General features: G+C 41.6%; 6 protein-coding genes across 8 annotated transcripts; 1 reads left to right on the top strand and 5 right to left on the bottom strand.

The window, feature by feature from the left end:
* Positions 1-568: 568 nt before the first annotated feature.
* On the bottom strand, positions 569-1,207 carry LOC141823652 (E3 ubiquitin-protein ligase RING1-like). The gene has a single exon (XM_074710927.1). It carries the CDS (start codon positions 1,205-1,207, stop codon positions 569-571), a length of 639 nt encoding a protein of 212 aa, XP_074567028.1.
* A 730-nt stretch (positions 1,208-1,937) lies between these two features.
* LOC141823651 (protein WEAK CHLOROPLAST MOVEMENT UNDER BLUE LIGHT-like 1) lies at positions 1,938-3,885 on the top strand. Its single transcript, XM_074710926.1, has 3 exons — positions 1,938-2,366; positions 2,458-3,452; positions 3,678-3,885. The coding sequence occupies exons 1-3, from the start codon at positions 1,938-1,940 to the stop codon at positions 3,883-3,885; spliced, it is 1,632 nt and encodes a 543-aa protein (XP_074567027.1).
* A 27-nt stretch (positions 3,886-3,912) lies between these two features.
* On the bottom strand, positions 3,913-7,269 carry LOC141823650 (putative disease resistance protein RGA3). The gene has a single exon (XM_074710925.1). It carries the CDS (start codon positions 7,211-7,213, stop codon positions 3,968-3,970), a length of 3,246 nt encoding a protein of 1,081 aa, XP_074567026.1. The 5' UTR covers positions 7,214-7,269; the 3' UTR covers positions 3,913-3,967.
* A 1,870-nt stretch (positions 7,270-9,139) lies between these two features.
* On the bottom strand, positions 9,140-12,406 carry LOC141824942 (putative disease resistance RPP13-like protein 1). 2 transcript variants are annotated; one of them, XM_074712290.1, is made up of 2 exons: positions 9,698-12,406; positions 9,421-9,630 (listed from the first exon to the last, which is right to left on the bottom strand). In XM_074712290.1, exons 1-2 carry the CDS (start codon positions 12,234-12,236, stop codon positions 9,506-9,508), a joined length of 2,664 nt encoding a protein of 887 aa, XP_074568391.1. In that variant the 5' UTR covers positions 12,237-12,406; the 3' UTR covers positions 9,421-9,505. The 2 variants fall into 2 exon arrangements, with proteins under 2 accessions (XP_074568390.1, XP_074568391.1); XM_074712289.1 differs by having other exon boundaries at positions 9,140-12,406.
* Positions 12,407-14,188: 1,782 nt separating this feature from the next.
* Positions 14,189-16,464, bottom strand: LOC141824856 (uncharacterized). Its single transcript, XM_074712189.1, has 6 exons — positions 16,190-16,464; positions 16,011-16,109; positions 15,896-15,937; positions 15,684-15,813; positions 14,595-14,696; positions 14,189-14,377 (listed from the first exon to the last, which is right to left on the bottom strand). Exons 1-6 carry the CDS (start codon positions 16,439-16,441, stop codon positions 14,274-14,276), a joined length of 729 nt encoding a protein of 242 aa, XP_074568290.1. The 5' UTR covers positions 16,442-16,464; the 3' UTR covers positions 14,189-14,273.
* Positions 16,465-19,418: 2,954 nt separating this feature from the next.
* LOC141824916 (uncharacterized) lies at positions 19,419-24,499 on the bottom strand. 2 transcript variants are annotated; one of them, XM_074712264.1, is made up of 5 exons: positions 24,290-24,499; positions 22,323-22,400; positions 21,677-21,749; positions 20,706-20,779; positions 19,419-19,777 (listed from the first exon to the last, which is right to left on the bottom strand). In XM_074712264.1, exons 1-5 carry the CDS (start codon positions 24,392-24,394, stop codon positions 19,706-19,708), a joined length of 402 nt encoding a protein of 133 aa, XP_074568365.1. In that variant the 5' UTR covers positions 24,395-24,499; the 3' UTR covers positions 19,419-19,705. The 2 variants fall into 2 exon arrangements, with proteins under 2 accessions (XP_074568365.1, XP_074568366.1); XM_074712265.1 differs by having other exon boundaries at positions 21,677-21,746.
* Between the last annotated feature and the right edge of the window lie 867 nt (positions 24,500-25,366).

The raw sequence follows: 25,366 nt of genomic DNA, 5'->3' as shown, positions 1-25,366 counted from the left end.
ATGATTGTTTTACAGACGAAATAATAAATTGTTTTACAGATATAAATGCTAATTATTTCAATTTAATTAAAATTTTCACCAATAAAATATGTTTACATTAAAATCTTTCTTCTGCTAATTTAATTAAAATTAATGAAATTACAAATTATGAATCATAATTAATATAATTATATATATTATATATAATCATAATTTTATTACTAAATTAGTATTATTATTATTATTATTATTTTGGTATGGTTTAATGCCTCATTTCGTTCAATCTTCTTCAAGACTGCACCAGCTGTCGTTGCCTGTTCAAGAACAAGAACCAGAAGAACAAGAACAAGACAAATTGTGATTTTTCAGAAAATGAGGAGAAGAAAAGAAAAGAAAAGTAGAAACGAAGAGTCGCAAATCAACTGTCGCAGCTAGCGATCGATCGCTACCATGAATAGAAGAGAACGCTAGCTGAAGCAATTCATCGTTCAAAGTAATCTCATGAATGAGGAGGATCGGAGGAGAGAAATCTTGGAGCAGAGTACTGAAAATCGTTACGTGCAACGCCGTCGATCATCTCGTCCGGCCGCTAGCTGGAGGGGGAAGCTTCGCCGTCGGGGAGCCGGGAGCGGCAGACCGGGCAGGAGTTGTGCAGGTTGAGCCACGCCACGATGCAGTCGGAGTGGAAGACGTGCGTGCACGGCAGCTGCTTGACCTCCTCGCCGAGGGTGAATTCCTCGCTGCAGATGACGCACTGGGAGCCGCCGGCGACGTCGGCCTCGGCGATGGAAACGGACGGGAGGGAGCTGATGGCGGCGGCTGGCGCCGGCGGCAGCGCCAGCGCCCGCGGCATCTCCCCGGACGGGCTGAGTACCCGTCGTATGAACTCCGCGACCAGCAACAAGACCCTGAGCGCCCGTCGTCCGTGGCTGGGATCGAGGCAGGGTTGGTGGTCGAGGGCGGAGTAGCCGCGCTCGTAGGGCGGGGGAAAGAGGGGGTGGTGGTGGTGCAAGTGGTGGTATTCGGCGGTGGGGAAGGGGAGGATGGGGGTGAACTGGAAGAAGAGGACGGGGCGAGGGAAGTCGATGTCGTGGAGGTAGCGGCCGTCGCAGTAAGGGCAGAAGATGTCGGCGAACGGAGAGTAGATACGGCGGCGGACGGAGCGGTGGCACTGGTAGCACCAAAAGAGGCGCCAAACCCCCCGGGAGGCGAAGGGAGACGTCGGCATCGATTTGCAGCGGTGGATCGCCGGACGGCGGGCTCGTTGTTTAGTAGGAGGGGGAGGAAGGAGGAGAGGAATGAGGATTTAAATAAAGGGACGGAAAGTCGAGAGGAAGAGGAGGAGGGAAAGTGGACCCCTTGTTTACCGCCAAGAACAAGAAGCAATTAATTATTTTAAATATTTAATAAATCTTTTATCTTTTTCTTCTTTTTTCTATTAATATGCTCATAGATGAGGAAGAAATGAAAAATAATAATAATGTATGATTTTTAAATTATTTTTATTTCTATTTTTTTTTCTTTTTATTTTCTTGGATTGTGTTAATAATTATCGATGGACATAAGAAGGAAAGAGAGCTTTCAAGAGCGAAATGTTAGGAGAAGAGATCTTTGGAACGAACAAGGATACGATTTCTTTCTTGCTCTTTCTTCTCTTGTTTCCTTCGTCTTTCGGGAAATAAATGTAAGTTTACTTTTAATTTCTTTTCCTTAATCTCCTTCTCGTAAGTTTTGAATTGATGATATTGTTTGTTCATTTCTCGATCGAATTGAATGACTAATCTTTCGATTATTTTACGAAATTTTCTTGATCATGACAATGCATAAGTTGATAATTTGGCTCGAATGATTATGTTTTCGATTACTTGATTTGAATGTTTTAGATTATCGAAATCATTTGGTTTAGATTTGAATTTTTTTAGAGGGAAAGAAAGAAGCAAGAAAGGCACCACCCTTTAATGGAAGGAGCAACGAATTTATCATCATATCGTCATCATCATCATCATCATGGCGATCGACATGGTGGAGAGCTTGAAATCGATGATCCAAGCAACGAAGGTGTTACGATCTCTAGAGATCCATTTATACGACCCGAAGGCGCGAAAGATGGAGGAGGAATGGAAAACAATGACCAAATTTTGTCACTTCCTACTACTCTTGCTAACCCTTCAACATTCCTGAAGGAGAATGGACTTATCGATGCACCAACACGGTTAGTTTATGAGCCAAAAGAAGCCGAAACATTGAGCCAAGAGAGCGCGAAGAAAGCCGATGATACGAATCGAATTCTTGTCGATACAGCAGCACCTTTCGAGTCTGTTAGAGCAGCCGTCTCAAAGTTTGGGGGAATTCTCGATGGCAAAGCTGAAGAGGCATCGTCCATTGAGGTAAATGCTTAGTTCTATCTCTTCGAAAAGTATGTTTTTCGATTGTTCTTTCGTTCGTGTTCGTATTCGCATTCAATTCAATTCTTTGCAGAAGCAAAAACAGGTCCTACTCACACTCAAGAAAGTGCAAGAAGAAATTTTGATGTACCAAAAGAGATTCCGAGACGAAGAGACCGCAAAAGCACAAGTTTTGGAAGAGCTCAATTGCTTCAAGCAGCTCGTAGAAGGCCTAAACCTTCGTTTGGAACGAGAAGAGACCCTCGAAAAACAAGCGAAGCAAGATTTCGAGCTCGCTGATCTGAGACTAAGAGAAGTGGTGCAAGGAATTGCAGATGATTCGAGTGTCGCATCGAAAGCCCAGCTCGATGTGGCCAATGAAAGGCACACGAGTGCGGTCGCGGAGCTGAAGTCTACGAAAGGAGAATTGGAGTCGATTCAGGCCGCACACGTTTCGTTAATTCGAGAACGAGATATCATGGCCGAGAAGGCTGCTGATTCTGTTGCTGCATTGGAAGGGATTGAGCAGACCATCCAAGATCTGGCTCTCAAGTTGGTTACCGCAAAACAATTGCTCGAGTCAGCTCACACCGCACATCTTGAAGCCCAAGAACAAACCCTTGTTGCCGCATTGTCACTCGATATCGAAAATTTACTTCGCGACAAGTTGCTGAATCAAGCTGAAGAAGAATTACAGCAAGTTAGTGAGCAAATTCTGATGACAAATGCTATGAAGTCAGAATTAGCTAAAGTTTCTTCGCTTCTAGTGCACCTAAAAGGGGAACTAGATTCCCGGAATCAAGCCGTATCGGTTACGAATACGAAAGGGTTCGACGAATACAACAGTATCAAGTGTTTAAAGCTCCAACTTTCTTCACTTCAATCTGAATTGGAAAAGGAAAAGGCCTCCTTGAGCACCCTGAGGGAGAGGGAAGGTTTGACATCCACTTCGATCGCATTCCTTGAAGCTGAACTTAACCGGATGAACACCGAATTCGAACTTATTCTTAACAAAGAGTGGCCGAGAGACAAGGTGACCGAGATGGAGCAAGCGAAGCTACAACAAGCAATGAAAGAGGTAGAGGAGGAGTTAAGGAAGGCAAAGGAAGAAGCTAAAGGAGTCGAGGCTGAAGCCTCCGCGATAGAGTCTAGGCTGAATGCCACTCTCAACGAGATTGAGGCGGCAAGAACATCAAAGAGTTGGGGTGATCATGTGACATTGCCGTTGGAAGAATTCTATTTGCTTCGCGAGAAGGCCAAAGAATTCGAGGAACAAGCTAAGGAGAGGATCATTTCGGCCACTGAGTCAAGAAGCATTGATAAATTACTAGAAGAAAAGAAGAAAGCACTGAGGGAGGCAATGGCGAGGATCAAGAACGCAGAAGACGAGAGGATTCACATGGAGCACGAGCTGAGGACATACAAACACGAAGACATTGCAGAGCCAAAGCGGAGGAAGAGGATGTTCTTTGCGAGGATAGTCATGTTTTTCGCGGGAAAGAAGGTTCAATCATTGCAGTAGAGCTAGGAAGTCTCGATCCTCTTCCAATCTTTCGATACATTTCTGTACACATCTCCCTCGATTGCTTGTGTTTGTTGCTTCATCAAGAACATAAAGTCTTTCGCACACGCCGTTCCTTGAGTTGCTTGTTATAGCCTTGCTCGAACAATGGAGATTCGCTGAGCTTCACTTGTTCAAGTGTGGCGGGAAGCAACTCCTTGAACTCGAGGCGAGGACACTCCCGGACGACTAAAGAATTCAAGGAGGTGAGCTCCTTCAACCCCTCGACGCTCGCCAATTTCGGAGAATACAGAATCTCCAAGGTCTTGAGGGATGGCAGATTGCTCTGTGACAGACGAACAGAGCTCACAGAGCTCTCGAGCGTCAAGTGCTGAAGAGCTGGAAGGTAAGAAGAGAGCATCCACTTCTGGTCATTTTGAGATCGAACATACGAAAAAAGGCGCGTGAGGGAATTCAAATCTTTGAGGGCCGATAAACCACCGCCGGAGCCTTTAACGTCCAGTTGTTTCACTGCAGAAATGAGGTGCTGAGGAAATCCGGCGAGCTTCGAGCATTGGTTGACTTCAAGGAAGTCGATAGCCGGAAAGTCACCGGCTTCGACTCCGTCCCACTTCACCCAATTCGGCAAGCGTAGGATCGACAAAGTATCCAACTTTGGGAATGCCTTACAACCTGAGTTGCCATCGCCGGCGCAAAATTCCCGGCCGATATGTTGCACGCTATTCAGTTCGTCGAGATGGACAGATTCGAGAGAAGGCAGTTGGCCCAATGGTGGAAGGAATTCGCATCTCCTGCATCCAGAAAGAAACACTTGCACCAGTTTATCGAATGAAGGATCACCCACCCACCCTGCAAATCTCAGACCAGGGTAGTAATCTATGTGAAGTTTTTCGAGATTGTTATGCGGCCGGAGGAACTCGAGCAGCTGCTCTGCCATTTCTTCCTCCCCTTGCTCATGATCCTCCTCTTCACCATCTTCAGAATTGTCATTGTCTTCTTCCTCTTCTGCATCTTCACCACTGTCATGATCTTCATCTTCTGAATGATTATGAACATGATGATAATCGAGCCCATCATACCCCCAGCTCAGTACCAGAGTATCAAGATGAAGTTTTGTCTTCAAAGGGGGATCCAAGAGCAAACACTCCTTCGATACGAATCGTAAACAATCAATGGAGAGAAGCCCCCTAAGTTGCACCAGGCCATTCAATTCCCCTATCCCACAATGCTCACCACTCCGGCTCACGAAGAAATTCGAGAGTGTCTGCAAATTGGTCAGCTTTCCGATCCCGGGTGGAAGATAGACATGGCCGGAATACAGGAAGAGATGTCGAAGATTCACCAAATTCCCAAGCTGTCTAGGAACTTCACAGTAATATGTTTCAGACAGATTCAGAGTCTGTAAGTTGTAGAGGTTGCATATGGATTCAGGGAGCTTCTTGACTCCGGTTCCTCGAATCGAAAAACTTCTAAGCAACTTGAGGCTGCCAACTGATTCCGGCAGCTCAGTTATGTTGGTGTAGCCCAAATCAAGTGCTCGTAAGCATTTCAATTTCCGAAAAAGATCATCAAGAACCCCCGAGATGCTGGCCTGAATCCGAGACCCTCCTCTGATAAAAAGTGTCCTCAGAAGTTGCAGTTCCTGAAACTTTCTGATATCTATGGCCCTCTCACTGTGCTTGAGGTTAACTGTCAAGTGCCTAACCTTGTTCGATTTCTTCAAGTCGAAATTTGCGTCTGATACGCAGAGGTATTCATCCTGAGCAACATATCTTGCTAGATCATGAACAAGATCATGCATCACATAAGTTGCATCTTCCTCCACCAAGGTATTACCGAAATCTTCGTCGTAAACATCAGTAACATCCTCCTCATCATCGGAATCAGAATCAGAAAAATAAAGATTGAGCATTGATCTCTCAACCAATTCTTTTAGGTGTTCATATCCTACCTCCTCAACTTGCTTGCCTCTAGCAGGCTGTAGAAGGCCATGGGACATCCACAACGGGACTATTCGCCGCCGATGAAGAACTGTATATTTCGGAAACAAGGACAAGTAGGGGAAGCATCTCTTCAGCTCCACAGGCAAGCTATCATAAGTTATCTTCAATGCCGGCAAGACCCCAGCTTGGCCTTGATCCAACTCCCAAATCTCACTTTCTAAGATGTCAATCCACCTCTTCTCATCCTCTTCATTCCTGAGAGCCCCTCCGAGCACCTTGGCAGCCAGTGGCAACCCCTTGCACTTCTCCGCAATGCACCAACCGATGTTCACAAGATCTTGGCACGCATTGAGATCTCGTCCGGCGAAGGCAATTCGCTCGAACAGCGACCAGCAAGCATCGAAAGGCAAGATATCCAAGATCAAAGGATCAGTTGTTTGCATAATTCTAGCCACTGAGTCCAGCCTCGTGGTCACTACGACTTTGCCAAATTTAGCACTCAGCAGGGGCTTCTTCAACTGATTCCACAGCTTGAGTTCCTCGTTCCAAACATCATCCAGGACGAGCAGAAACTTCTTCCCCTTCAATCCTTTCTTCAGTTCGTGCTGAAGCTCTTTCACATTTTCAGAATCCACTCTTTCTTTGAAGAAGGATCTCAGTATCTTTCGCGATAGAGCAGCGACGTCAAAGTGTTCAGAAACACTGATCCATCCTCTCAGATCGAAGTAGCTTTTCACCCTGAGATCATTGTACACGAGCTGAGCTACTGTGGTTTTGCCGAGCCCTCCCATCCCAGTTAAGGCGATGACTGAGACTCTGTTCGCTGACGCATCATCCTCCGACAGAATCCAGTCGGCTAAGATCTTCTTCTCCTTTTCCCTTCCGAGAACACCTGATTCAGCAACTAGAGACCCTGTTTGTCGATTGGAGATGGGCGGGGTGGTTCTTTTCCTCTTGCCAGTTTTCTTGCTCAACTTGAGGGCTTTCCACTCCTCGGCGATCTTCTCGGAGCTTTTGATGATCTGCTTGACTCTGCCGGCCAATTCATCCACGACTGCAGTGTTCGAGTGACATACCTCCTCGTGCTGAGCTTGGGCACGCAGCAGCTCGTACTGGTATTCTTCGACGACGTCTTGGGCGTCGTAGGCCGTGTCTTTGAGCTCGCTCAGCCAGAGCTTGACCTGCTCGCTGCTTGAATCGTGCTGCTCGGAGATGGCGAGCTTGGCTTGGATTCTGCGCATCGTCTTCTTCAGTTTGGTCATCTCTTGCTCAATGTTGGCCCGCGGAGGGTCTGCTGAGGCCGAAGAAGAAGGAGGCGATTCCAAGGCACGCAGCTTGTCGACGGCCAAACTGATGATGGATGACAGGAACCCTCCTCCGGCCATGGTGGTTCTTCTTCTTCTTCTTCTTGTGTATTTGTTGTTGGAGGATTGGAGATGAAAGCAAGATGGGAATGCGCCGGCCTCGTTGACTTAGGAATGGCTTCCATCTTTGGATTCTCTCGCCTGCGTGCGGTTTCAGCAACGTCAGTGGGTTTGGCTTTCAGTGGATTGAGGAATAAAGTGTTGGAAATGTATTCCTAGAATCTTAGATAATTCTGATCATCCTAAATTAAAATTTAAAAATCTTTTTAATATATTTATATTTCCAAATTTAAATTTATTTAATAATATAAATTAAAAATAATAAATTAAATTAAGAATACATCTTTAAATTTTTACCAATTCAAAAATTTATTATTCTCAATTTACGCTATCAAATTCAAATATGAAAACATAGATATATTAAAAATATTTTCACAAGTACATTGATTTTGATTTGAAATGATTTGGAATTCTTTAGATCATATCTCTACATCATTCAAATATTTAAAAATTTAATATTTTTCAAATAAAGAGAATCCTAATAACTCATTAGTGGTGTTGGTTAATGAATATTATTATCCTAAATTTTATAATGAACTTGTAATAAATTTTATCAAGCCTTTACAAGTTTAAAAATTTATCGTTCTCAATTTACGTTATTGAATTCAGATCCTAAATAGATAACATATATTAAGGAGGTTTTATCCATAAAATCTAAAATTGACTGATGGACCTAAAGAGAAAGAGAGGTATTTCAAAATATAGTACGCGATTTGAGTATTATGAAAATTGAATATGTGATTTAGATAATTCTGAAATTTACGGTTTAGTAAAATGTCATCAAATATTAGATCAATTAGGGCAACGATTGCTTGCTGAAGCGAATTTGTCAATGTTTTATCATTTGAATCAATTTTTTTTTTCTATCTGCTCAATTATATAATAGACACATTAATAAAGAACCTCAAACAGTTGGGCGTTAATGGTGAATCTGTAATCGCCTAAGTGATAACGATATTAGCTATTGACATTATGACCTAGACGGGCGAAGACAATAAATGATCTTTATTCCGACATTAGTTGGAGCCTATGTAAGGAGTTCTATTTGGGCAGAAAAGATTGGGTATATGTTTTGTTCGCCACAAATAATCAATACTCGATTGTGATCATGATCGTGCTGCTATATCTTGAGAAATAAGTATCCAACATAATCTCGAAGTACTATTGGAGTAGGTGAATCTATTTAAAAAAAAATTATATCTAATACAGACCTCAATAAAGCTCAACTCAAATTCCCACTCAAACTCAATAGTCGACAACTGACACTCGATCGTTGGCACTTGAGCCACTCGAGAGCTCGGCCACTCAGCCCATCAACACTTGATTAGCCCAGGAACTCAACGCTTAATAGCTCAGCCTTCCAACAACTTGAATTCAGCACGTAAAGACTATCTCAAGAGATCCGAAAATTCTGAATCCTTTTGTATTCAACAATTTTAATTTTATAAATTTTAAATATCTCCAACCTGAACATGAGGGACCATGCATATACTCACCCAACTAATCTACCATGCTCAATCAACTCACCAACTCATTGGGTTCACTCGGCAAATTCAACTTGCTTGACTTATCTAGCCCGATTAGATTGCTCTTGCCTAGTCAACTTGGCTCACTCAATCCACTTAGTGCATCTCACCCTTCCTATACATTCAAACGAATTGGTCCATCTCGATCATCTAACTCATGATTCATGTGTCTTGCGAGTCCACTAAGCTCGCTTAGATTATTCACCCATTCATCTGGTCTATATGTCCCTCCTAATATGTTAGCCAAGCCAGTTGGTGCCCGACTCAGTTCACCCATACTACTCGACAAACACCAAGCCTTGTCTAGAATGAAGTAGATCAAGTTTGAAATATTATCATTGTTAACAAAGATGGTGTTTGTTTGACGACAAACTAAGACTATCAACACAAGCCTACTACACCAACACCAAGCCTTGCATGCATAACAAGAGAGAAAAACAGAACCTCTCAGTCCAGAGGAAGAGCAATCAAACTATCCATCATGGCAAGCACAAAACTTTTAACTTTGGCGACTAATCAAACTTTAGGAGGCTAGAGACACCAGCACAACCTTTTATGCTCAATTCCTTCACAGAAGACATGAGATGCTGAGGAAATTTGGTCAGTTTGGGACATTCATGAAGTTGTGTGTGTTGGAGATGAGGAAAGTCACCAACCTCCACTTCGTCCCACACTTCCCAGTTAGCCATACGAACGAATGCCAAGCTTTCTAAAGATGGAAAAGCCTTTACCATAGGGGAGGAGGAGCAAAATTCATGACCGACACTGTGCACGCCATCCATTTCTTGTATATGGAGAAGTTTAAGAGAATGCAGTTGACCAAGAGGTGGAAGGAAATTGCATTTCCTGCATCTACACAGCCATAGTTGGACCAGCTTGGAGAAGGATAAAGTGCCTACCCATTTAGCAAAACTCATACCTGGATAATCATATATTTGAAGCATTTTAAGATTGGTGTGTGGTCGGAGGTACTCGAGCAGCCTCATTTCTTTGTTAGCATGTTCATCGCCTTTTCCTCCTTTGGAATTGCCATAATATTCTTGATCTTCATGGTCGTCATGATCTTCTTCAGCTACAGGTCTGGCAACAAAGTCACAATCTTTATCATCATGACCCCAACATAGCCTCATAGTCTCAAGCTGATCTTTTGATTTCAGTGGTTCTGAGTTTGGAACATAGGAAAACTGGTTCACATATCTTAAATTACTAATGGAAAGACAACCTTTGAGTTGTGCCAAGCGATTCAATTCGCCTAACTGAGAATATCCATTTTGACTGCTGACACGGAAGTTGGATAGTGTTTGCAAGTCGGTCAGCTCACCAATTCCTGATGGAAGACGAACACAACTGACATATAGAAGCAGATGGCGCAGACTTGTCAAATTTATAATCTGCCTTGGTAGTTTACTGACATATGTTTTGGTCAGATTCAGAGTTTCTAAGTTGTATAGGTTGCATATGGAATCCGGTAGGCTTTTGACATCGGTTCCTACTAGAGAAAGCCATCGTAGTAGCTTGAGGTTACCTATTGAATCTGGCAGCTCTTTTATGTTGCTGTAGCTTAAATCAAGTGCCCGTATGTACTTGAGTTTGTTCAAAAGATCAGCAAGGGATCCACAAATACTAGCTCTACATAATGGGCCTTGTCCTCTGATAAAAAGTGTGCGCAAAGATTTTAGACCCTGAAAAGATTCGAGGTATACAGGCATATCACTCTCTTTAACATTCACTGATAAGTGTCGAATCTTTCGATGTTTGCTTGGGTCGAACATGTTATCTTCTATTCTAAGGCATTCATCCCGCGCAACATATTGTGCTAGACTGTGAAAAACATCATGCATTATATAGGTTTCACCAGCTTCCGCATAAATTGGGCAATCATCATCTTCAAGAAAAACTGCATCATCAGAATCCGCATATGGCTGCAAAATCGACCTTTTGACTAATCCCTTTATGTAGTCGCTGCCTATTTCCTCTGCTTGCTTGTTTCCTCGAGGATGAAGAAGACCTTTTCTTGAGGCAGGCTGAAGAAAACCTTGTGACATCCATAATAGGACTATTCTTCCTGGCCGTAAAACTGTGTCTTTAGGAAACAAGGACAGGTATGGAAAGCATCTTCTTAGGCCTGTAATGTTCATGTAATCACAACTTATTTGACGTGCTGGTAAAATCTCATCTTTTCCTTCATCGAATTCCCACATTTCACTTTCTAAGGCATCCATCCATGTATATTCATCGTCTTTATTCCTTAAAGCATACCCAAGAACCTTCACAGCCGATGGCAATCCTCTGCATTTATCTACAATCTTCAAACCAATTTCTACAAAAGTATCAAGCATGCTTGGATCTCGTCCGTCAAATGCAATTCTCTTGAACAGCGACCAGCAAACATCAAAAGGCAAGACATTCAGTTTCAAACCATATCGGGGTGTCCCCATTACTTTAGCAACCGATTCACTCCTAGTAGTTACTATGATTTTACCGACAGTAGCAGAAAGTAAGGGGGTCTTTACTTGCTCCCAAAGAGTAAAATTATCATCCCAAACATCATCTAAGACCAGTAAAAACTTTTTCCCCTTCAGTTTTTGTTGTAGCGCATGTTGGAGCTCCTCTAGTTCTTCGTAATCAACTTTGTCTGTTAAAAAGGATTCCAGAATCTTTCGTGTTAAACCAACAACATGAAAAGATTCAGCTACATCGACCCATCCTGTTGAATCATAATAGCTTTGTACCCTCTGATCATTATATACAAGCTTAGCAAGAGTGGTTTTACCAACTCCCTCCATGCCAATTATAGGAAGCACTGACACTCCATTTCTTGCACTATTAGTATCATCCTCGGGCACCAAAAATTTAACTAAAATCTTCTTTTCCTCTTCTCTTCCATAAACATCTGATTCAACCACTAAAGACCCTGTCTCTGGATGCTTGGCTAAATGTCTACCCTTTCTCTTTCTGACTTTTTTAGCCGATCTTAGAGGGGCTTCCCAATCCATAGTGATCTCGTCAAATCTCACCCTAATCTTCTTAACTTTATCTGCTAATTCATCCAGAACTGAAGTATCTAAGGAAGTGGTGATCGTGTAGTCGAATACTTTATGCTTGCCTTTGCAGTTTTCCTTTGCGGTAAGCTTGCCTTTATCGTCGCTACTTTCTTTCGCCATCTTTAGTTTGGAAGGCAGCACCTCATATCCGTACTCCTCCACTATGTCTTGAGCATCATATACTACCTCTTTGAGCTCGCTGAACCAAAAATTTTCTGACTCACTTCTTTTATATTTCTCCTCTAGCTCTAGATCGACAATTTTGGCTTGGATTCTCTTCATGGTTTTTTCCAGCTCCCTCATCTCTTGTTCTAAATTGCTCTCTGCTGCAGACGAGGACGAAGATGATTCCAAATTGTGTAGCTTCTCCAATGGCCATCTGATGATGGAAGATAGAATGCCCCAGGCTGCCATTCTACTCTTTTTCTCTCTTCCTTTTCTCACTTTCCGTCTGAATTCAAGGGAGTCAACAAACTCAGAGGCCACAGCAGAAGCTTTTCTGTTATTCTTTTCCGACGAAGAGGTGGAGGAGCACAACCAAAGCAGAATATTACATCATCCTCATCAAATTTAGTGATGATCATTCGAAAGAGATGCTACATCCTGAAGACAGAGATAAAAGCAGTTCATTTAGAGAGGAGATAATAAATCAAAGCAAAGGATGAATTAGCAAGGGATTGGCTTCTATGTCGCAATTAAGCAAGCAGAGAAACTATATAATGGATCACAAGACGACATACATTTTATGCAGACATTAAATTTGGTCTACTGCTATCGATCCAAACTGAGACAGGGAGAAGAAATATACGCTAGAACAAACTTGATGTAGAAAATTAAAAGGGCACCTGCTGACGCAGGTATGTTTATGTCATTTAACCCTCGGGATCAAACCCTAAATCCTAAAACCAAAGAGAAGATCACGAAACCCTGAAATGACAAGGAATCACTCGTCAAGATAACATACCTGAATGTATCAAGCTAAATTGTCGTACCCTGATATGCCTCTCTTCTGGAGAAGGTAAGATCCGAATGGGGTAGTCCGAAGACAACGGTTGAGTCTTTGGTATCCGATGCTTGGTCGCCAGAAAGAATCTCAAATAGTATTACTCAACTCCAGAAGAAGAAATAGTTTACCTGAAGGAGAGAAGAAGAGCAAAGGGGATGGAGGTGCAGCTTCGGGACGGAGGCGTGTTCGGCGGAGAAGGGACGGAGGGAGGAGGAAGCGGCGAGCGCCAGTCGCGAGACGCAGGCGATCGGCGACCCCGGAAGGACGGCGGAGTCAACAGAGTGCTGCTATTGGTTTATTTAATTAAAATTTAAATAAAGGACAATTTTTAATATGCCCCGTGGCAGCGTTTAACAGTTTTTCAAAAAAAAAAAACGCTAGTTAATTATTATTGTTGTTATGGTCGTAAGGGACGGACATCGATTTATCCTTCAAGGACGTCCGAATCGAGTCGAAAGCCGTCGAGCCCTGAGCCAAGTCGACCGCCCTCGAATATCCAGGCCGAATCAAGGAAGTCGGGTGGGGTCTCGCCACGATATAAGTCCGGGTCCTCAAAAGTGGGGGTTAGTAAAAACCCGACCCGAATCCTCGAGGCGGGTCCGTCAATATGAAAAGAACAGGCTCTTGAGACATGCTCGAGCCGATAGGCCGCTTGGAGTGGCCGAGTCGCTTCGGGAACGGAGTCGGGAGAAGGACCGAATCGTATCATCCGAGCCGAATCACCCTGCCCCGATCTGAATCGTGCCAACTCCTCGGCCTTACGCCCCTCCCCTCTCCCTCACCGACCACTCCCTCGTACGATATGCGTGGCCTCTCTGACACCGCCTACTAAGTATGGCGACACTCTGACGGATGTACGCCTTTGTCCTCGAGAGTACAATTGTCCTGAGTATCACATGCTCTCTGACAAAACCCTACCAAGGACAGGATCCCTACCTTACTCTCACCGTGGTACGACACCCATCCACAGTATATATGGGCGGTCCCCTTGACTTAGAGAGGTATGCATTCTCACATTTTGAACTTCTTCCTAGTCTTTTGCTTCCCTTCATTTTTCCTTGGAAAGGCTGACTTAAGCATCAGAGTAGTCGCGCCAAGACATCTCCTGACCTTCCTTCTTACGATCACTGTGGTTGCAGGCTCGGAATATTTCCTAGCTCCCCCGTCGATCGTCTTAACCCAAGTGTAATGCTGAGGAGAAGCAACACATCCAGAGACTGATCTTGACAGGAACAATTATTATGATTATTTACCTTACTGTTAATTTTGAAAGAATAAAATGTGTATTTTAAATATAGAGAAGAAGATATTTTGATATTGTAACTGACAGATGCATACAATACAAACAACAACAACCACTTTATCCTACTAAACGAGGCCGGCTAACTAAAATGTTGAATAATTTGACATTAAATGGAAAATGAATCGAGACTTCGATTACTATGTTAACTCAAATGGGCTTCTTCTTCCTCATGCTTAGATTCGTCACAGGGCAGATCGGCTTCTATCTTGTCGAGGAATTCAAGCATCGTCTCCATGCTTTTCTCATCTGCGGAAAACCAACAGAATCAACCCTTTAAGAATTTTGGATTATATATGTTTATCATTCAATCAAGAACTCTAGCTAGCAAAAAAGAGGACAAAGATAGATCTCAGTGAGAAGAGAAACAGAATTGATTAATAGAAAGTTCTTTCAGATTGAATTGTAGTCTGATTCAACAAGAAAAATTGAGCTCGAACTGGAACTCCAAAGTGATCAGACTCACCGAGTCTCGGGACCGTGTGGCCCTTCGGATGTCGGATGATGAAAGGATTCACAAAAGACTCCAACAGTGCTTCCCCAGGTGCCTTTAAGAAGTCCATGTCACCTGAAAAGAAAAAGATTTAATACTCGCTAGCTTACACTTTCTCAATGAATAGTTCATAGTTCAGTGATACTTATCTTTTTGAAGAAATTTTATTAGATTAGCAATTTGTTTTCCCTTTACTGGATAAATCTTGCTCAGAACAAATTTTGTTATCAAGCTATCATTAAGTTTAGTGATCTATCAGCTAAATGTATTGGTTTCCAAGTTCTTTTGGGTCATTTAGGCAATCCCTAAAGCACACACTTTATGCATAATTGGACTAGCCCATGATATTTTAAATCTAAATGAGTCAATAAACTGATTTGGATCCGACAAGCTGATTCCATTTTGGTTCGGTCAGGCAATTTTACGACTGGTTAAGCTTAAAGCACATATTTCAGGCGCGATCAAATTGACATATAAGATTTTGAGTATAATGACTCAAAAAAGTTGATTTGGAATCCAAAAAACTGACTAGTTAGACCTTGAATATCAAATGCAATACAACAAACACAAGATGTTGAGTTAAAATTAGTCATCTTGGGTTATTTAACTCATTTTACTACCAGTTGGACGCCAGGAAAAACACATTTAAGAGAGAAAGAAACTCACACAAACCATTTCAAGCCAAAATGAATCAGCAAGCTTGAATCTCGTGTATTGTAAAACTTAATGTGCCCCAAATCAGAGAATCTGGCCAATTGAAAATGGAATGAAGTGATTTGAATGATAGCATAAAATAATTTGACTCATTTTTTAAAGCACTCCATCCAGAGAATCTGTAAGAACCAGTAAATCAAAAGAAAATAGACATGCGGGTATTTGAGGAACACGTGTTTGACTTTTCAACTCAACACGAAACACATTCTGTTCCTTAATTTAAGACTCTAACAAATAGAGCAATTCAATTCGACTTCGTTACCCATCATATTCACGGACACTATTGTTAATTATGAGGGATTGTTACCAGGAAAAGTGCAAATTATGGTGTGGGTTTCTGAATTGTACCTAAAAAATGTAGCGACGTGCAGTGCGGCGGGGACGGGTACGCCTTCTTGGCCACCGCCGGGGACAGGAACTTCGCCCCTCCGATCACGACCAAGTACTTCAGCTTCGCCACCCTCGTCAACGCCAAACCCTATTGATCAAATCGATAGAGATTAAATATTGTGATCCAGTACCAATCCAAGATAAATTATTACAAGGATCGGAAGAAGTACCCGAGATTGAAGACCCACGAGCGCCGACGAGAGAATCGCGCCCTAATCACCACAAAAACACACTTCGATCAACAAATTTGTTAGTGGATGATCGGATCAGAGCAGAAAAAATTACCTGGGAAAACCCCATCAGGCCATCGAACGGTCCGTGCTCGATCATCAAGTTTTCAATATACGCGAAGCATTCATCCAAGTTCCGGTACTCCATGAAACCCTACTTTATACGATCGGAATAAATCAGGGGAAAAAAAAAGAAACCGAGGAAGGATTTGGGGGAAGAGGGAGGGAAGGAACCTTATCGAACTGGAACCACTCGTAGTAGGGCGGAGGGAAGATCCCGTCAACGTCGGACTTGCCCTCGGCTGGGAAAGGCGCGTCGGGGAAGACGAGATCGAGGCGGGCGGTGACCTCCTCGGGCCACTTCCCCACCACCTGCGTCCGCATGATCTCGCCGCTGGTGCGGAAGCCGTGGAGGCAGAGGAACTTCGGCCGCCGCCGCGCACCGCCGAAGTCGCCGGCAACCTCCTCCGCCGCGAGGCTCCCCATGGCCGATCGGAGGGGAGGACAGACGTAATAATCCCCGATTCCAAGAAGGCCGTGGGGAGCCGAGTCCTTTTATAGGCGAAGGAATGCCGTTGTGATGCACCGCGGAGTATTGTAACAGCCAAACTAATTACGAGGGAGGATGGTCAAATGGTTGGTCCATGTTTAGCCGTGTCTCCCCTCTAAATTGGTCGGTCTGGTCGAGCCAACTCGAGTCAGACCGGAAAGTAGCCCCACACTTTTGGTATGAACAACCTAATTCGATCAAATCTTTTGGTAAAATAACTAGTTCATTTAGATAATATTGAACTTTTAATTCGAGTTTATTTGATTGTTTTACCTTGTTTAGTTAACTAGTAAATTTGATATTATAAATTTTTTTTGTTTGTTTTAAGAGCCTCTTTATTCATTTATAAATTTGATAAGAATTTTATTGACAAACTTAATTTATAAAAAAATATAAATAAATAAGATAAAAATTAAATGAGTGTCCATCATTTACAAAATCGTCATATGGATGTCCCATTTTCAATTAAAATTAAATGTTGTTGTAGCAGTTACCAATATCTACTATAATATATAAAAATTATTCAATAGCTATTACAATGTGTAAAAACTCTCTAATAGTTACAACAATGTATTTAAGATGAGTTTAAAGTTTATAACATGTAAAAGTTATTAAGTAGCTGTTATAACGTGTAGAAGCTATCTAGCAGTTGTTATACCGTATTTAAAATGAATTTAAGATTTAGGATTTAGGATTTATACCGTGTAGAAACTACCTAATAGTTACTACAATATGAAAAAACTACCCAATAGCTACTACAACATATTTAAGATGAGTTTAGAGTTTATAATTTATAATTTTTAAATAATATTATATCAAAATACTATTTATCAATTTTATAATTATTTAAATTTCATCAAAATCATTTTAAAACAGTTGTACAAACTATTATGTAACTGCTATAACCCTAAACTCACCATAAATATATTATAGCAATTACTGAGTAACTTCTATATGTTATAATATCTATTTGGTAGTTTTTACACGTTGTAACAACTATTTGATATTCAACACAATGTAAATCTTAAATTCTAGATTCATTTTAAATACGTGATAATAGCTACTCAATAACTTTTACACATTATGATAATTATTAGATAATTTTTATACATTATAACCACTACAGTAGCTTTTATAACAAAGAACATTTGATTTTTTAAATAAAAATATAGTGCCCATTTGATATTTCGTCCTTTGATTTTCATCCTAAATTTTTTAACCAAACTAAATACTAAATTTATTTACTAAACATTTTTTTTATTTACAGTCCTATTGAATCTCTCCATCTCTAGTATTCTCTACTTATAAACCTTTTGCAAGAGCTTAAACTTCCCAACTCTAACTCTACTCGCAAAACTCTGCTTTCGCCTCGATCTCGAGCACGGTTCGAGCTCATCCTCGGCCAGTACTCTTCCTCGTTTCCTACTTCCTCCATCCTTCGCGCCGCCATTAGCGCGCTGCCTTAAGCACCAGTTGCAGGCGCTGTACCTCTCCAGCTTCGGGTACAGATTGCTGCAGTATCTGAACTTCAAAGAGGAAGGGCCATCGATTACGATCGAAGAAACGAAGAAGAAGAAGAAGAAGAAGAAGAAGAAGAAGATCTTACTGGTGCTGGAGTCGAACACGGCAGATGCTGCACTGGAAAAGCTGCTCCGAGATGCCCAGGTCGCCACACATGCAACAGAGGAGCGAGGGAGAAGGAGAAGAAGAAGGCGACACGTTCAGCGACTCCATGAGAAGATGTTGAAGCATGGGCACTCAGAGAGGTATTTATCAGACGCCTTCGCCGGAGATGGCGGAACTGATCGAATGACGTGCAAGCGACTGCAAATGTGTGAATGAGATAAGAAGGGTTGACTTCCGCGTCTGGGTCGTCGTCGTCTTCAGGGGTCAACGGAAGCACACGTCACACGCTTCGGATGCTTCCAGGAAGAGCCTCTCCTCTCAATGGGATTTCTGCAATCCAAAGCCATGTGAGAAGTTTTCGAGAATCTACCTGTTTTTTTTTTTCTCTCAGGACCTACGCTGTCGGGAAACGGCGACAACATTGCCGTCCCCATTTCCGAAACGCTGGAAAACGTTTCCATCCGTGGAAACTTACAAGAAACGACTGGTCTATGTCCAGCCCGCTCCCCTTCGCTGACTCATCCTCGTCCGCCTCCTCCGCCTCCTCGTGCTCATCCTCGTCCGCCTCCTCCTCTCCCCCATGCCTCATATATGGCCCCTCCGCCGGCACCACCGAGGAAAACTTCCTCCTTTACGACCACCCCTTGCCGCCGCCGACACTGCCACTGCCAATGAAGAAGCACAAATCGAAGAAGCACGGTCGGAAGCCTAAATCCCTGCCATCCTCCTCTGGCCCCTCCGACGAGCGACACTGGGTCTTCGACGTTTCCAAAATCTGAAAACTTCAACTATTGCCGTTTCCCGTTTCCGTTTCCGCGTTCCCGTCTCCAAGTTTCCAGACAGCGTAGCTCGGGACATAGCTGAGTCGATTACGACGCAGCAGAATTGCAGAAGAGGACAAGAGTTCAAATTTTGACGAAACCAAACAATACCCTCCGACGTGACCGATTGCAATTTCTCGATTTACCTCCTTACAGATGATCGTAGATCCGACCGTGTAGGATTGCTAAAGTGGCGGATTCCACCTTTTTGCAGAAGAGAATCCACCTATTTTTATATGTTTTTATGATGAGCATAAAGCTTAGGTTTGTATTTGCTGCAGGACTCCGAAAAAATCAAGACTATATCCTCCTTCATCGTGATCAATTGTAACTACTCGATTTATCTCTTCATAGATGATCAAAGAACCGATCATGTAGAATCGTTGGAATGACAAATTTCACTTTTATTGAAATATTTGCCGAGGGACTAGTCGAGCTGGGACCGACTCAGATGACCGAGAACCAATCGACAAAAGGATCATTCGATCAGTGCACAATTGAGTGACAAAAGAAAACCCGGAAGAAGTTTACAGAAGACAGTTCAATCAGTGGTGGAATGGGGCTTGTCTATGAGTAGTCTGAAGCTTGCCTGAGCATCAATACATTCGAGGGCAGATACCGAACATGAACATATACAAACGACTACAAATTGTATACTTGGCATAGTTTCGCATCATCCATTCGACACGATGAATCTTTGGAAGTCGATAGTATGTACGATGATAGATCGTAGCAACTCTTGCGACTGATGATTCACCATAATGGAGATCTAATGCCCAGGCCATTGCATGTTAATATCAAGCCCTTGTGTCTCTTCAGGTATTCCTGAAATTTAGCAATGAGCAAGAAAGTTATCGATGATGATACCTACCGATGAAGTCGAGAGACGAGCTAGATTTTATACAGAAATCATGCACTTGCGCGCGCACACGAAATGAATGAAAGAAACTTGATGCGTTGGTACATACCTATGCAGGGGTAAGACATCAGTAGGAAGGACTATTTTCATCATTCGATATCCATTCAACAACAGAATCCAAGAACCTTGGCAATTCAGTATTGGTTTCCAATACCTATTCTAAAGAAAAGTTCAAAACCCTCACAAGTGCTTACCATTGCAGTTCGGATGAAACGCATGGATCATCAATACTACTTTTCTTTGTTAAATAAATGTCTCATATAGCTGCTAAAATATCTCAGCTAAATAAAAAGTTTGACCCTTTGATGTAAGTTGTACAAGTTTCTGCATAGATGTTGAAGCACTAGCAGAAACTTTTTGCAAACTTTGAGCAACTCAAATCCATATGAGCCAAACATTTAGAGAAGTTACAGTTGTGCAATTCGAGAAAGGATCAATCAGTTTGGAACACTAGTACTAGCAAATTTGAGAAACAAGATAATAGATATAGCAAGGTTTTCCATCTTTTGCAAACTAAAGTCTATAACAAATTTGACCAAGTAAAAGTTGTATGCCATTTTTCAACGTTGCAACATGTCACCATGCTCGTCAAAACAAAGTGCTCTGAATGCTATTCAAGTACTTGTAGGCTGTAGCATACAAGCCCTTGCCAATTAATTTACTTGTATATAAGGTCACGAAGCAAACCAGAACAGTTATGTTATTATTATAAGGAAAAGGATGCAGATTTTTTTTTGGATGATTTTTAAATGTTTATTGGGAGGGATTATAGTGTAATCAAGCATGCATCGACTACATCTAATAGGCACTTGAACATAAGAAAGACATGCTTACGATGGCATTGAAGTCTTGGATTATAAGAACTCCTTTTTCATCATACTCTTGCCTTTTGACAGGATCACTTAAAACTGTCAAACACATTCATAGGTAAGAAACAGTGGTCAAGCATAAATGCATAAAACAAATTGGCAATGGAGGGAACAACATCAGTACGATTCACATGATGGAAAAGAGATACATAACAGATAAAAGAACACATGACCATTGGTTAGCTTTCAATTCATCTATGACCATCCAATTAAATGTGAGCAACCTGTCCCATCTCCTAGAAACAAGGGCAATAAAATTTGGGCCCTAAAAATTCAAGGCATTGGTTACTTGACTCCCAAATCTAGACAAAAAATAATAATAAATAAAGCAATTTGCATCTCATGCATTGCATCTCCGAGAAGCAACCAAAGTATGTTTTTTTCTTCACACAACTAAGGCCTATGAAGCCATTCCTAAAAAGATTAAATACTGTGTATATAAAGAATGAGATGTAATTGTTCTGAATATTACTACTAATACAACGTTGCATAGAGCTCAATGGAGACATAAGATTCAAATAGCTAACCCCAAATAGTTGAAATAGACCTGCTTGATAATGATGATGACGACAATACAAAGAATAAGATTCGGTTGCTTATATACCCTTGATGATGTGTCTTCCATTTGACACTTACAAAACCTAAATCTTTACTCTAATCCCTAATTAGGACATGGCAATCAAGTTAACAAAATCAGAAATGAAGTTAATCACCTTATATTCATTTTATTTCCTTGCATGAAGATTGTTTTTTTGAAACTTTTCAGTTTAAGCATTTAAATTTGCCACATGAGAACAATAAAGCAACTAACATGTAAATTTTAAAGTGGAATGCAAGTTTAACTTATTCTAAAGGACATATAAACAAAAGAAGACAACTTTAGGAAATCTCATGAAGGATTTGGAAAATAAGAATTCACTGTGGTTGAACACTTACCTTTGTATGCCTCGTTAATTTCTTGAAATCTTGACGTAGCACTTTCCTCCTTTTTTTTATCAGGATGCCACTTCTAGAAGAGAAAAAAAGAGAGTAAATTTTGATTTGCTGGAATTATAAAATTAAGACATGAATCTGCAATTGAGTTGTGCATCAGTACGGATTTTTTAAAAGTTTCTTTTTGCCATGGTTTTAATTAGAAAAAAAAAACATCAAATTCTGTTCGATGAAAGAAAAGGGAGGTCTTGGAAAAAACATGAAGGGAAAAAAAACATAAGAGAAAGGATGTAAATGTTGGAAAGATATTGGATGAAAATAAAGTGCAAAGAAGCAGAAGATAAAGGATGTAAATGCCCACAGAAGGCAGCAATTTAAGGCTTAAAGGTTCACTGTCTAGGTTTCATGATTTCTTAAACCAGATGTTTTCAAACAATGAGAAGTTAATAAACTTGTGCAGAAATCAGAAAGCAAGATATCTAACTAGATTACCAAAATGGTTTTACATTTTGATTTTTAATAGAGATAAAAAAATGGAAAAATAATAAATGGGACCTCATCTGACAGAGATCATGCTTTGACTAATGGTAGTTCATATCTGCACAAAATGTCCAAGGAAATCTACAACATTTTATTTAAAAATACCAACCAATGCCAAACGGATGAAGTTGGAGCGAATTGCTTCTTCAGTAGCATCGTAATCAACTTCCAGTATCTTGTAGTAATCCTAGACAAGAAGTAATACCACAGATGTTAATATAAGAAATTGACAGCAGACACAAATCCTAATTGCAGAGAAGTAACTTGTGGAAAATGCATATAAGCCTACACATCATACTAATATTTCACTGAAACACTTCAAAAACTACTTGAAAGATTATCACATTTTTTCAAAGCATATGTCAGGGATCTTAGTGGCATAGTGGTCGCATAGTGGATGCAGTGGTTATATACTGAGTAAAGTGGACTCTAGTATACATGTGATTATGTAGCGAATATAATGGATGAAGCAAATGTAGTGGTTAAAGAGTAGATCCAGTAGAAGAAGCTATATAATGGATGTAGCCAAACATAGTGGTAGCTCTAATAAATAGAGCACGTCACAATAGGAAGAAGGAAGAAATATCAAATTCCCTAAAAACTTGTATTGGATGTCAGGCCAGACCAGTAAATTCTCACTTTATCCAATGAGCCAAGAATCAACATAGGTAGGAGAATTATACAGATGACCAAATATCTGCACAACACTTGTGGGTGGGTCCACAATAGCAAGCTCGTGCACCTAAAAATTTCATACCTAACCCAGCGATTGGTTATTCCTAAGTCAACAACTTGAAGACTTGCACTCTAGGTTAAGGATGGTACACACAATTTGCATGAGCAAGAATGTGCAAGGTCCCAACAATTCGAGCTCTAGGTTAAGGATGGTACACACAATTTGCATGAGCAAGAATGTGCAAGGTCCCAACAATTCGAGCTTTCCAATACCTTGATATTACTTGTATGGTTTGCATGGAAGGTATCCACACTTTTCTGATTCGAGCATTGTTGTGCAAGATCTCCTGCAAACTACAGCCCTTTGTTATGAAGGAGACCTTTCATCATGACTGTGCTAATTTTTTTGCCAATATTTCCCAATCTATTCCAAGATGTGACACTTCTAGGACAACAAAAATCTTTTAGACAAAATTCAAAATCGAGTTCAATTTGGGTCATACATTTGGGGATGTAGCCATAAATCTGATCAGGAAAGAGATACAAAAGATGGTAACTTTTTGAAAATAATTACTCGATACAGGAGAGCAAGATAGATTCCAATGCATGCAGGAACATTTATCAACTACACAAATGAAGTAATCAGACATGTTAAACAATTCTTCAGGTCTAAATGGACATCAATCCCTCGACATGAGGTATTTCATCTGGGTGCCTAACCACTTAGGATAACAATTGGAAGAAGTCATGTTAAACACATTGTGAATGAGGAAAAAACACCAATTAAAAAAAGTTTGAAAGGAATCATTCATCTTAAGAAGATTAAAACTTGTGTCTTTAAGCATGAAATACACAACAATCATATATCAATAACAAAACTACTCACTTGGTAAAGTGTAATCCTACATATAACATAAGCCTACGCGATTTGAACCATCTCACAACGAGCTACTGCAGAGTATTATATAAAGTTGTAGAAAAGTTCAGTATATACATTCACTGTGAACAAGTGTGCGTTCAGTCACAATAAAAATGAAGGGAAGTTGGCATCAATTAGGAACTAGTGCTTCAAATTGCTATTACAGTCAACCCTTGCTGAACGGAAGCTTCGAAAACAATCCTTCTGACTATCAGTTACAGCTTTATTATCATCACAGGCATGAGGACAAGCTAAAACCAACGAGAAGCCCACAATTCCATTTTTTTTTTCACAAGACCCAATTATTTTGGCTGAGAAAGAACCAATTTTTGACGACGCTCACCTAAGAAGTCCAATATTTCCCCAAAAGCTAGCCTGTGCATACAACGAAAGAACGACCTAATGTCTGCAAACCCAAAAAAAAAAACATCCGCCCGAGACGGTGACCAAGCAAAGAGCGGGCGAAGGGATTAGGGTCACACCTTTGGCACGGACAGCAACGAGAAGAAATCGAAATCGACCGGCGATTCTCGCCGCCCTTGTGCTTCTTCTTGCTCTCCGAATTCTTCGTCCCACTCCCACCACATTCTCCGACTCGTGCGCCGGGGCGTCAACGGCGATTCGACTCTCCGCTTCCTCTCCCGGCTGCTTCGGTCGGAGCAAGGGCAATCGCGTCAGCGCGAAGTTTGCCCTCGGATTTCTGGAAGGTTCCAGATTTATAGAAGACACAAAGTACACGTGTCAAAACAAAACAACCGGTTTGGCTCGAACCCGGTTGGCCCGTTTCCCAACTGTACAGGCTCGAACCGATTTGAAATTCAACGGTTCGTCTGGCAATTTGGAGGATGAATGACAAAAAAGTGAAAATAAGCGACTCTTTTGTTGATTTTGAAATTACGAGGGGCTGAAATGAAGTTTTCCTGCAAGCTTTAAGCCGGCCGCCGCCGGATCCCTAGCTTTCTCGCGAGCCCTCTTCGCTCGTCTTCTTCTTCGATCCGCGAGGGCTTCTCTGAGGTCTCCACTCTCCTCCACGATCTCCAGCTACCGATTCCTTTACGCCTCGCCTCATCGACCCAGCTGCCGAGCAGCAAAGTCGCCGCTTCTTCCCCATTTGTGAGCAGAAGCAAGAAGGGACGCGGTTTCCTCCCCTTTCATGTTCGTGAACAGAAGTCCGCAGTGGTGGAGTTTTTTCTCCCTCTTCTCGCTCGGCACCAGCCTCCGCAAGCCACTGCTTGGTGGCCTCTTCTCATCCGCGGACGAACAGTAGACGAGGGCGAGGGCGAGCAGCATTACTTCACCTGAGGTAGGCGTAACAGCAATTATATTCGTTTTTTGTGTTCGATTGCTTTGTATTAGACTGTTCCCTCATCGATCAGGATGGCACCCTTCTCGATTTAGAACAGTTGCAAAGATAGTGTTTTTAACTTGAAATTATTGACATAAACGAGTACGAAAATAGAATCTTTACCAGGAACATTTCTAATTAAGTTGCTTGGAAATGCCCAATTTTGGTTAGATTACCAATTACATGAAAGGGGCACAGGGAAAAGAGAGTCAAA

The sequence above is a fragment of the Curcuma longa genome, chromosome 3, assembly GCF_044706935.1.
Source record: "Curcuma longa cultivar G26 ecotype Majalengka, Jawa Barat chromosome 3, ITB_CL_G26_1.1, whole genome shotgun sequence".
Taxonomy (NCBI): Eukaryota; Viridiplantae; Streptophyta; class Magnoliopsida; order Zingiberales; family Zingiberaceae; genus Curcuma; species Curcuma longa.
This window is presented reverse-complemented; position numbering and strand designations above follow the sequence as displayed.